This window comes from Talpa europaea, assembly GCF_964194135.1.
Source record: "Talpa europaea genome assembly, chromosome: 2".
NCBI lineage: Eukaryota > Metazoa > Chordata > Mammalia > Eulipotyphla > Talpidae > Talpa > Talpa europaea.
In genome coordinates this window covers 84,833,883-84,847,058 of record NC_140068.1, presented here as the reverse complement: position 1 = coordinate 84,847,058, position 13,176 = coordinate 84,833,883, and the positions used below count along the sequence as shown (strand labels likewise).

Here is a 13,176-nt window from a genome sequence, read left to right as displayed (position 1 = left end):
AGTGTACCAGCATTAATTAATGAATTAAAATGGTTTATAGTAAGGGGTTGGCTTTAAGAAAAAAGAAAAACTACACGTAGAATTTCTTTTAGTTTAGTCTCAACCAAAGGCTTAAGCTAGGTAGAAGAGGATTTTAGTTACAAGGGTACAAGTCACAGTTTGTTAAAACTTCTTGGGGGAAATTTTTAATATAGAAACCTTTTTTTTTAGAGAATGGTTTAAACCTATATAAATGTAAAGAAAGTAGTTTAATGAACCCCGATGTGTACCCATTTTCAATTTCAACTCTTTTCAATACATAGTCAATTCTGTTTCAATTCTTATCCTGACCCACTTTCCTGCTCTGCATGGGCAGGATGCGCACATAGCAGGTTATCTATGATCCGTCAGATAGGTTATCGTGAGTCTTGGAGCCCTTGGTGGCTTTAACAGGCTTTTATTGAGCTTTACATGCAGTGTGGCCAACAGGTACATGGCAGGCAGGAGTACAGGGGACCAGGAGGCTGGTATGCCTCCAAGCCAACCCCCCCCCCCAAAGTCTTCACTCAGGGCTTCTATCCTGCTTCTTTTTTGCTTCTCTTGATGACTATTTCAATACCCCTCCCATGGCCCACAGAAGTAAACAAGATAGTTTGCCACAATGTAACAACTGAGGGTGCCCCCATCGGGCAATCCTGATGGTGGGAGGGCAGAAAAGTCTGAAAAAACCATTTACCCTAACAATCCACCCCCTCAGGGTTTTCTGCCATACAATCTATATACAAGTATATACACATTCCCTTTAACAAACACAAACATTTTGTGTTTGCCCACAAATTTGTTTTCATTTGTGGTGACCCACAAATGAAAGCAAACAATACAACAGAACACAAGTAAGTCCAGGCAGGGCACCAACCTAGTGGCAAAAGACAATTATTGGCACCAGCACATGATCCACCATTTCCGCTGCCCAAGGCACTGCTCATTCAAGAAGGGGAACTACTCAGGCATCTGCCCTCATACACCAGGAGCCATGAGGCTTCCTGGCCTTCTCTGGCTGTAGTCTCAACCACAAGCCACACATCACATCCACCCCCAAGATTCACTCACTCTTGGATTGATGATTCTGTACTCTTTGGGGGTAATCGCCCAATCCTCACGGTTTTCTGTCTGCGGTCACTACTACCCTGGGCTTTCACAGCCACCAATGCGACACACAGACCCCTGCACTCAGGCCAACCCATTGCACAAGCACATGGGTCGGGGATCCGTGGATACAATCTCCACATGCGGCCTCTCTTGGGTCCCCTCTTTGGCTTGGGCTCCACCAGAAGCCACGTTCCCCACCTGCCCCCAAGATGGGTTCCTCAGCTCCTCACCCTCACTCAGCAATGAGCAGGGCATCACCCATAGGTGATTTTAAGAGACTCACAGGCTTCTTTAACATTCTTAGGCTGCTTAATAGCCACTCCCGGTTTCCCAATCTCAGCACCAGCTTTTGCCTTTCTAAGTTGGCTTTTACTGCTGCTGGGCAGTACACAGGCTGCTTTTGGCCATCAAGGCCCACTGGCCACCCCCAGATTCCCATCTTTTGGGGTGTACAAACAATACCATCCTCCCCCAAAGTCCCCAAAAACATTACCCTGCCAAAGTTCCTGCACCTTCTGGTGGGACTGTCAGTCCAAGTCCATCAGTCTTTTCCTGCATCAGCACTGGCGAGCTAGTCAATCGTGGTCCTTTCTCCTCCGACGATTCTGCCTCTCCGGGGTCTTTGGCTGGTCCTCTCGGGCCGTCTCCTCCTCCACTTGAGGTCTTGTCCCGCAGCTCCTGGACTTTGGTCACCACCTGTGCTGCCATGGCACGTCCAGTGTTGTCACAGGCAAACACAGTCTGCTACTCCTCAGTCCCTCCTGAGGTCTTCTGAGGGCTCCATACCCGTCTGCATTCGGAACATCCTGTCGACTTACACCAATTGAATAGGCACAGAGCAGGTTATCTATGATCCAAGCAGACCGGGGAAAAGGAAGAGTCAGTGGGTTTTTCAGGCTTTTATTGAGCTTTACATGCAATGTGGCCAACAGGTACATGGCAGGCAGGAGTGCCAGGGGGCCAGGAGGCCGGCATACCTCCAAGGCCCCAGCAAGTCTTCACTCTGGAGTTCTCTGGCTTCTTTCTCCCCTTCTCTCTTCTGCTTCTCTCCTGCTTCTTTCTGCTTTTCTTGATGACTATCTCAATACCCCTCCCATGGCCCACAGAAGTAAACAAGATAGTTTGCAACAATGTAACAACTACAGATGCCCCATCAGACAGGGCAATCCTGATGGTGGGAGGGCAGAAAAGCCTGAAAAACCATTTACCCTATATGCTCCTAAATTATGTTTAAGAAAATCAAGGCATTGATTTTTGCAGTAGTAAAATACTGAAGTTGTTTTTTCCAAAAAAGATGGAAATCTTTTTTGTAGCATAATTGCAAAGTCATTATTATAGTAATCAAAATTAACATTAATTCCTTGATATCCTCAAGTATTGAGTCGATGTCCACTTTTCCTTGGGGAAAATCTAAATCAAATTCATTCTTTCTGCAGAGAGGGGTGTGTGTGTGCGTGTGTACGTGGGTGCACACATGCATGTAAATACATGTTATTTCAAGGAGTGCTTCTTACATGGCTGTTGCTTTCGTGTAGCCACATTGGATGGCCACAGTCCTGTGACAGCCAAGATTCCAGCTCGGCCAACACACTGAGAATGGAATGGTCCTCAGACTGCTGAAGACTGGTTCAGCCAAGGACTTGGAGAGTATGACGCCCAAGCGCCCCTCCCCCAAATGCATTAAGGGCCTAAAGGTGGTGCAGAGCTAGGACTAGACTATGGTTGAGCGAAATCTGCAATGCAGGCCCTCTCCCTAGCTGCTCTCGGGTGGGGCACAAATGCCTGCCGGGAGCCTTGTCACCTACAAAGCACAGCCAATGAGAAAGAGGAGCAATGCGGCTCACCCACTCATGAGGTGGCCCTCATAAACTTGGCAGCACATGGTGTCTCTCTAAAGCTTGCCACTGGGGCTGGCAGCAGAATTTCTCCCCAGTGACTCCACGTGAAGGAGCCAGGGAGGGTTGGAGATGGTTTAAGTAAGTGCTATGAATGAACAGGTGGGAGAAAGGGCTGCACAAGAGGAGGAGGGCATCTGAGGTGAGTCAGAGAGAAGTCGAGGTCAGTCATGGACATATGACTGAAGGGGCCTGGCCAAGTTGAGCAATGTATTTTCTCCTCTCCACAGTGGAGGAAAGCCAGACCAGGCAGGTTCTGGGAGTTGCCTCTGAAACCCCAGTGCACTGAGTTCTTTGATTTATATTACCTAGAAATGTAAGATGTGAGAATAGCATAGAAGCAAAACAGGGGGTAAGATGAGTCCCAGGGATGGACAGTCAGGTCCCCTAGATCATTCCAGCCTTCCTAAGGAGGTTGCCAAAACTGCCCCTTAGAGACTAAAGTTAGTCAGAACTTCGGGACTTCTTGACAACCAATGGTCTGAACCTGCTTAAGACCAAGATATCTTGTGACTCAGCCAGCCTAATCCTTCTGAAAAAATGCTTTCATCTCACCCCACCCTGGAAAACATCACACCCCTCTCTCCATATGGCCTCCTGCTGCAAGTCTAAACTGCTCTGCCCTGGTCCAGGCCCCCAAATCCAGCTGCCTCGATCTCCATTCTTCCATCTCTCCCCTCATCTGCACTCTGACTTTATCAGAACTGCCTCCTCACTGTCCTTTGCACTCTAGGCTCGTTCCTAACTGTTGCCTTTTCCCCTTTTCTCCTACCCAGGAATGCTCTTCTCTCCCTCTATCTAAAAGTAGTGTGTCTGTCCATTAAGGTGAAGCTAAGACTTACTTCTTCCGTGAATCTTTCATATTTACCAATCCACACTGATTCTCCCTTGTTGAAATGTGTTATTACAATCCAGTGCACAGCAGGGAGCAGACAGTATATGCTCTAGATGCGGGGCTAAGCATCAAAGATTCAATGCTCTTACTCCTAAGTCAAGTGGGTCTGGGTTCAGGCCAGTTCACATGGGACCTTTAATATGCCTGTTAAAAAGAGGTGGCCCCAGGGCTTCCCTGCTGGCGCAAGAGGTTAAGCATGGCACTATGAAGCTTATCCGCAGCCTCTGCAGCACAAGTTCTATCCCAGGCCGGCCAGGGAGCTACCCACATGGCGCAGCAGACCTCTCCTGACTCACCCACTGCTCCCCTTAGCATGCATTTCAGTCAGTCTGCCTGTTCTGTTCCCCACACTGTCTCTAGTGAATCCTCTCACCCCCCACACCTCTGGCCTACACCCCAACTCTTGTATGGATAAATAAATCCTTCAAAAAAAAGGAAAGAGGTGGCCCCAACCTGCACGGGGGTACCAGAAGCTCTATCAAATCCCTCCTAACGATATGACATGAACTATAACCTTAACTTCTCTCAGCTTCAGTTCCTTGCCTGTAAAATAGACTTAAATGTACCTAGCCCACTGGGTTGTTTGAAGAGTTAAATAAGAAAACCGATATAAAATGCTCAGCAATGGAGCTCATGGGGTGCCCAGTAATGTTAGCTCTTACTGTCATTAGTCCTTTCTCTTTGATGAGCCTTCTCCACAAAAGAGGAAGGGGTGTCAGTAACTTCTACAGAGAGGAGCTGACTTCTCTTCTTTTCCCTTTGCCATCATATGACCATGTCAACTAAGTAATCATCCAAAGACCCCAGAACTTACACACACACACACACACACACACACACACACACACACACGGAAAATTATGTTTGGAGATTAAGAGCAATCATATTTAGTCCAAGACAATCCAGGCATCAGATATACTAGAGAAACAGGAAAGAAAAAAAAAAAAAAACCAACCTCTAAAATGGGAGAAAAATGAGAAAGTTGGCCCAAAAGCAAGCATTTGGGAGTGGAAAGGTATGAAAACAAATGAAGGAGATCGCAGAAACGGAGGCATTTTGGGGCTCAGGCATTTCCTTTAAGATTTATTTTATTTATTCATGCATATAAGAGCTGGGGTGTAGGCCAGAGCTGTGGGGGGTGAGAGGATTCACCAGAGACAGAGTGGGGAGGAGAACAGACGGATTGACTGCTGAGAGGAGCAGCGGTGAGACAGACGAGGTCGGCTGCGCCATGTGGGTAGCTCCCTGGCCAGGGATCCAACTCTTGCTGCAGTGACTGCCGATAACTTCATAGTGCTGATACTTAGCCCCTTGTGCCACCAGGAAGGCCCTGACCTGGGCATTTCTTAATGATTAAATGAATTGACTCTGGGGTGTGATACCCTAAAGTTCAAATCCTCAATATGCTACTTACTTACTGTGTGGCATTGGAAAAGTTACTTAGCCTCTCTGTGCCTTATTTTCCTTATCAAAGGATAGTAGCTGAATCAACTTGTATGAGGGATATAGCGTGGCAATGGTAAGTGTCTCCATATTTGGTGGATATTTAATATTTAAGAGGCCTTTGCTGCCATCAATGACAGTTCACACCCATTTCTTAGCTGTATGACTATTGAAGACCCTCATCATCTTTCCTCAAATAAATTATTCCTGAATTACAAAAAGGTTCAAGACAAGTGGGATTCAGGTTGATGCGGAAGCAAGAAACATAGGTACAGTTGCATTTATCATGGTAAATATCTTATGCTTGTTTAGTATCTGAGACATTTGGCATGTGTACTGAATTTTGTTGAAGGCATGTCTAAACATTCAGCAACTGTTCATTTTAGCCTGGTAAATTATTTAACCAGAGTAGAACTCATGGTTCCTGATAAGGATTTGTTTTGTATTTTTATTATGAATAATTTACCTCAAAATTAGAAAAGTTTAGGGCCTCCGTGGTGGCGCAGGTGGTTGAGTGCAGTGCTGTGAGTCTGTCCGCAGCCTCTGCAGTGCCGGTTCGATCCCCGCTGGCCTCGGAGCAACCCACATGGCGCGGCAGACCTCTCCTGTCTCGCCCGCTGCTCCCCTCAGCAGTGTATTTCATCAGTCTGCCTGTTCTGTTCCCCGCTCTGTCTCTGGTGAATCCTCTTGCCCTCCCATTCATCTGGCCTGTACCCCGGTTCTTGTAAAAATAAAAATATATCTTAAAAAAATAAAATAAAACAAGTCAGTTGCTGACTTATTTAAAAAAAAAAATTAGAAAAGTTTAATAAACCCCAGGGTACCCATCACCCAGATTCAGTAATAATTCACAGTTTTGTTTCAAGTATGTCTCACTCATTTCCTGACCCAAATTATTTCAAAGCAAATCCTAAACACCTTATTAATTTTATTAGGATGATATTTCAAAAAGAGAGGGGAAAAAAGGACATATTTTACATACATTTTTCTTTTCCTAATGGGAGGAATGGGCAAAGTTGAAAGATACCCAGTTCCCAGAATGGGCAGAAAGCAACTCACTCTACTCCATTTTAATTGCTTCTCCACCTTGTATTTACATATTTTATCTATGTTGTTGTATATATTACCTGATAATTTATAGCTTTAATATCCTCACCTGGGTTTGCTTCAGCAACTCCAGCTGAATTGAAAACACCTGGCTAGCAAAAGCCAGGTTTTATTCCTATTGAATTGCTTGTGGTGTGTTCCAATCTCCACATGATATCTGGCTTACCAGTCTTCCACTTCTTTTAATGCCCTGCCTTCCTCCCTGACCAAACCCCTAACTTCCTACTAACTTACTACCTTTAAAAAAAAAAAAAAAAAGATTTATTTATTTATTTATACAAGAACCAGGGTACAGGCCAGATGCGCAGGAGGGTGAGAGGATTTACCAGAGACAGAGTGGGGAGCAGAACAGGCAGACTGACTGAAATACACTGCTGAGGGGAGCAGTGGGCGAGACAGGAGAGGTCTGCCATGCAATGTGGGATCCTCGCCAGCCAGCTGGGATCGAACTGGCGCTGCAGAGGCTGCAGACAGTTTCACAGCGCAGCGCTCAACCACTGTGCCACCAGGGGAAGCCCTAACTTACTGCCTGTAAGGGCCGGACTGACCACAGTGCAGGTTTTCTGATCCCATGCAGACCGGGTAAAGGAGGAGTCAGAGTCCTCAGTAGTTTTGCAGTTTTTTTATTGGGGTTCACCAGGCATGTGGCAGGCAGGGGTGCTGGCTGGGGGGCTGGGAGGCCTGCCAGCCCCCAGCAAGTCTTCACTCTATCTGGGCTCTCTAGCGTTTGTTCTGCTGCTTCTTGGCTTCTCATTCGGCTTCTGCTTCGGCTTCTACTGCAGCTGCTGGCGTCCCCGTGACGCCACCCTTAAAAGCACAGTCTTAGCTCAGCTGAATCCCATCTACCTATGCCCACACCCTATTCCAGGTGCCCGCCATCAGGCATGCATTCAGGACAAGGATCCATCATCTATCCTGATGGTGGAAGGGCAGAAAAGCCTGATATTTTCTTTACCCTGCACTACCTTTCACTAATCCCATCAACATTTACTGGGTACAGCTCCTGGCATCTGGTAGACAAAATAAAAATGAAATGAGACCACGTAGGAGACCTAGGGGACCTCTAAGAGATGGCGGGGAGGTGATGAATGCAGCTGAATCTCAAAGAGTAAGGATGAATTAACCAATAAAGGAGGCAACTGGAGGCAGTTGAAGGTGCATTGGAGGCAGAAGAAGTGGCCCTGATAAGGCTCTGAGGAGGAAATTCAGGGCCAATATGGGAAACTGCAAAATATACCTTGTGGGTGGATGAATTTGAATGGATAAAGAGGGGAGAGTAGTAAGAGTTGAAACTGTAGAATGAAGCACAGTTCAGATCTTGGAGGGCAGTACAGATTAGATTGGGAGGGAGCTGTTTGGAGCAGAGTCTGCGGGAGAGAGGAGGAGTCTGGAAATGATGGAGACACATCTCTGAGGCACTCCCCAAGATCCCAGATTCACAGCAGCACTTTTCAACTTCTACAACATCTCCAGAGCATATCCCTCTGTCTGCCCCCAAGAATTCTCTTTCATATAGAACCTAAATGTCAGTCTGGTACTATTATCTAAGACATGCTCATATTTACTTTGTAAGCACTTGTTTTCCCTGAAAATGTTTTCAAAACAGAAACTAGACCAGACCTTCTTATTTTTGTTTGTTTCACTTGGTGCGACAAAACATATGCTAATTGGGGTAGAAGGGTGGTGCTATAGATGTATTGTTTTTATTGTGCTGGTTGTTTTTATTAGATTGATTATATCTGCCAAGCACAAGAGCTGCTTAATCATGTAGCTGAGACTCTGTGCTAGATTTATAGAACTTGAACTGAAATCAAGTTGCCAGTTGGCTGGTGAATTGGTGTGTGCAGATAATCATTACCATGGAATTATCTATTCTGCCTATCGTCACTGCCCCAATTTTCTTGGCAATTCAGAGTTCTACACTTTGCATCTGAGTTTTGCACTTGACTGATTTCAGAGCTTGAGGTCTGGAGAGATGGTGTTTTTAAGTTCTGGGTCATAAATTTGAATTGCAGTGAAGTATGCAGTAGAGAGCTTTGGAGTGAAATGTGTGATTAAGTGACCTCTAATGTTCCTCATTTACCTGATACTCTGGTCTGTGGGCCACAGATAAATGAAGCTACAAAAATCATCATTATTTTTCTTCTAACTAAAATTAACTATTCTTCAGAAAGATAACTCAAAGACCAGTTTGCATGGTGGAGGAAACTGTTTGAACACATTGAGATCTATTTTCATATTTTATGAGAGTTAGAATCAGGATCCACCAAGAATCTTGTTCCAGGAAAATGTCAGTGCCCCTGCATCCAGATGTGGCTTCATTTCTACCCATTTGTCCCCATTTGAGTCAGGAGCTCACTTACCTATTTTCTTCATTGTAGCCCATGTTTTGTTTCAACGCCCTGATTGCATTGCTTTTGCTTGACCGCCACACACTCTCATCTCTCACCTCTTACTCTCATCTGTTTGTTTAATTGTGCTCCCCCAAACCAAAAATAGATCTGATCTTAGAGAAAAAATAGCTGTTTGAGTCATATGGGGAGCCTGGTATCCCTCTCATTAATCCCCCCCCAATGAATACTTTTTTTAAAAGATGCAATTTATTTATGTTTACAAGAACTGAGAGGTGCAGGGGGTGAGATGATTTACTACAAAGAGTGGGGAGCAGAGCAGGAAGATGTACTGAAATACACTGCTGAGGTAAGCAGCGGACAACACAGAAGAGGTCTGCTGCACCATGTGGGTTGCTCCCTGGCCAGCCTGCTGGGGAGTTCCGCTGGGGATCCAACTCATGCTACAATGGCTGGCAATAGTTTGATAGCACTGTCTTTAACCCCTGCACCATCAGGAAGGCCCCCAATGAACACATTTTCAGACCATCACCAGAAAGACTTCCCAATCTTGCAGGCGCTGTTCATCCCTCACACGCTGCTAACCTCCCCTAACATCTAACTGACATCCGGTTCTCTGGGCACTGGTCAATCTCCCATCCTACTCCAACTCGTAGCCACCACTGGATTTTAAAACGTAAGACCTTGGAAATGATACTAGAAACCTATGAGTTCTAGGTTCCTCAGACACATATCTTCTGCAACCCGTACCCTTAAAATTTCCCAGTTGGGCTCCCATGTGGAGTTCGAGATTCTCATGATCATAATCCCATAGTTCCCCAGTCTAGCGCAGCCTCTCCAGAATCAAGGCTTCATTTAAGTCCCTGGACTTAATTTGTGACCAAGGAGAAAGTAAAGATCAAATCTCTGGTTCTGTAAAAGCCTTGCCTCAGTTATCAGCCCTACCTTATCACTTTATAATTGCCTTTCCCTACTATCAATTTTCTTTCTTATGTGATTGAAAGTTGGTGTCCGACCCAGAGTTTGATCAGACCATGGTAACAATGTCCTGTTAGGCCTCTTGCTTCCTTGGGACTCAGGACCTCTGTAGTCTCTGGAATATTACCTTACTCTGATTGCTGGCTTGGATATATTCAGGCTTTTCCTTAATCAACAGCAGTTTTGGCTGAGGACTTCTGACCCCAAATCCAGTGTCCTTTCTTGAATGCCACGGCTTCGTGATTTCAATGTTTTCAGGCTGTACTCCGTAGAAAATTTCGATTCCATGAAACAATAGGCATTTGTAAATATATATATGTGTTTATATATATTTATATTTATATATATCTATATATATTAAAGAGTATTCATGTATATCTTGATTTTGTAAATTTGAGTATGCTGTGTTAATTTTAAACAAATTACTTCATTACAGGATCTTAAGATTCTTCAATATGCTATTAAAAAACATTGGAATATTCAAGGAATGGAGGACGGGGTCGGGGGCAAAGTATATATTTTTTCAATTTTATTTCCTAAAGAAATTTTTTCTGGCCGCCAACATGCCATCCAGACTGAGGAAGACCCGGAAACTTCGGGGCCACGTGAGCCACGGCCACGGCCGCATCGGAAAGCACCGGAAGCACCCTGGAGGCCGAGGTAATGCTGGTGGCCTGCATCATCACAGGATCAACTTTGACAAATATCACCCAGGTTACTTTGGGAAAGTTGGTATGAGGCATTACCACTTAAAGAGGAATCAGAGCTTCTGCCCAACTGTCAACCTTGATAAACTGTGGACCTTGGTCACTGAGCAGACTCGGGTAAATGCTGCCAAAAATAAGACCGGAGCTGCTCCCATCATTGATGTGGTGCGAGCGGGCTACTACAAAGTTCTGGGGAAGGGAAAGCTTCCAAAGCAGCCTGTGATCGTCAAGGCCAAATTCTTCAGTAGAAGAGCTGAGGAGAAGATTAAGGGTGTGGGAGGGGCCTGTGTCTTGGTAGCTTGAAGCCACTTGGAGGAAGGTTCATTAAATGCTATGAGTGCTTTTCAAAAAAAAAAAAAAAAAAAAAGAAATTTTTTCTGTGTAATATTCTAAGCATGCCATTGAGAGCGCCACAGAACACTGTGTGGGAAATGCTGAGTGATTTAATTTCCATTCTCTGATGCTGACCTTGAACCACCTGAGCAAATTTCCCTCCGAGAGCACCTACACAGAACAAGGGAGCCAAAACCTCCCTAAATACTAGAGCAAAATCCTTATCTCACACCATAACAAAAATCACAGCATAATGGAGAAAGACTTAAACAAAAGACCTGGAACTATAAAAACTCATAGGGAAAAATCATAGAAGAAAGCTTCTTGACATTCGTCTTAACAATGATTTCAAGGCTACGACACCAAAAAAAAAGTTTCTGCAGAGCAAAAGAAACAATGAACAGAGTGTACTGGCAGACTCTGAATGAAAGAAAATAGGCATTCCATACATCAGTAAAGAGTTAACTTCCAAAATATATAAGGAATTCCTGTAACTCAATAATAAACAAAAGAAAACAAAAATACCCTAGCCAGCCAATTTTAAAATGGATTAAAGATTTGAACAGACATTTCCCTAAAGAAAACAAACAAATGGCCAAGAGATATATAAAATACTCAACATTACTAATCATCAGGGATATGCAAATAAAACCACAGCGAGGGCCTCCCTGGTGGCGCAGCGGTTGAGTGCTGGGTTGCGAAACTGCCCGCAGCCTCTTCAGCGCCGGTTCAATCCCCGGCCACCTGCCAGGGTCCCACATGGAGCGCAGTCCTCTCTTGCCGCCCGCTGCTCCCCTCAGCAGTGTACCTCATCCGTCGGTCTGCCTGTTCTGCTCCCTGCTCTGGCTCTGGTGAATTCTCTCACCCTCCTGCACTTCTGACTGTACCCCGTGCTTGTATAAATAAATAAATAAATCTTTAAAAAAAATTAAAAAAAAAAACACACAGTGAGATAGCACCTGTTACAATGATTACTATCAAAGAGTCAAAAGATAATAAATACTGTTATCTTTTTGTATCTTATGTTGATGATGTGAACAGAAGGGAACACTTGTACACTAATGCTAGGAATATAAATTGGTATAGCCATAATGGAAAATAATATGGAGATTCTTCAAAAGAGTAAAAATAAAACTACCATGAGATCCATCAATCCCACTTCTGGGTATTTTTCCTAAAAAATTGGGATCTCAAAGAGACATTAGCACTCCCATGTTCATTGTAGTACCATTCACCATAACTAAGACAAAGAGCAACCTAAATGTCCATCAACAGATGAATGGATAAAGAAAACCTGCTATGAAGATGCAATGAAACATTATTCTGATTTTTAACAAGAAGGAAATGATGCAGGGCCTCCCTGATGGCGCAAGGGGTTAAGTCTCAACACTATGAAGCTAACTGAAGCCACCACAGCACAAGTTAGATCCCTGGCCAGGGAGCTAACCCACATGGTGCAGCAGACCTTGCCTGTCTGGCCTGCTGCTCCCCTCAGCAGTGTATTTCAGTAGATCTGCCTGTTCTGCTTCCCACTCTGTCTCTGGTGAATCCTTTCACATACCCCGCCCCCCACACCTCTGGCCTACACCCCAGCTCTTGTATACATAAATAAATAAAATAAATCTTTTTTAAAAAGAAGGGAATGATGCAATATGTGATAACATGGATAAACTTTGAGAACTCTATGTTAAGTGAAATAAGCCAATCACAAAAAGAAAAATTCTGTAGGATTGTATGAGGTATCTAAAATAGTAAAATTAATATGCTCAAAGAGTGAAATAGTGGTTGCTAGGGGTTACAGGCAGGAAGAAAATAGGGAGTTACTAATGAAGGAACATAAATTTCATTTAAGTGGGATGAAAAAGTTCTAGAGATCTGCTGTGTAACACACCTATCTTTAATTATTCTGTAAATCTTTGTTGAGGATAGATCTCATGCTAGTGCCTTGCCCCAGTAAAATGAAAATTTTTAAAAAGAAAAAGATGAAATTATAGTAATTAAATCTAAGGGCATCAGAGAGGAAGAACTTGTCAACTTTAAATTCTTACCTAGCTGCATATCTCCGTAATTTTATAAATCCAAGTTTGACAATATTAAGGATTAGCCAGGATGCAGAGTAACTGGATCTCTTACATGTGACTCAGGAAATATACAACAATTCCACGTTGTGGAATTATATTATATATATTTTAAAAAGATTTATTTATTTATGCACATAAGAACTAGGATGTAGGCCAGATGTGGGATATGAGAGGATTCACCAGAGTGGGAATCAGAACAGGTGGATCTACTGAAATACACTGCTGAGGGGAGCAGCGAGCAACACAAGAGAGGTCTGC

At 44.1% G+C, this 13,176-nt stretch overlaps 1 protein-coding gene across 1 annotated transcript; it reads left to right on the top strand.

Annotated features, from left to right (window-relative positions):
• Positions 1 to 10,357: 10,357 nt before the first annotated feature.
• On the top strand, positions 10,358 to 11,076 carry LOC311167270 (large ribosomal subunit protein uL15). The gene has a single exon (XM_084228134.1). The coding sequence runs from the start codon at positions 10,361 to 10,363 to the stop codon at positions 10,805 to 10,807; it is 447 nt and encodes a 148-aa protein (XP_084084260.1). The 5' UTR covers positions 10,358 to 10,360; the 3' UTR covers positions 10,808 to 11,076.
• Positions 11,077 to 13,176: the final 2,100 nt, after the last annotated feature.

What these genes read in the sequence shown, in the direction of transcription:
- LOC311167270 (XM_084228134.1), top strand. Translation starts at nt 10,361, where the DNA reads ATGCCATCCAGACTGAGGAAGACCCGGAAACTTCGGGGCCACGTGAGC.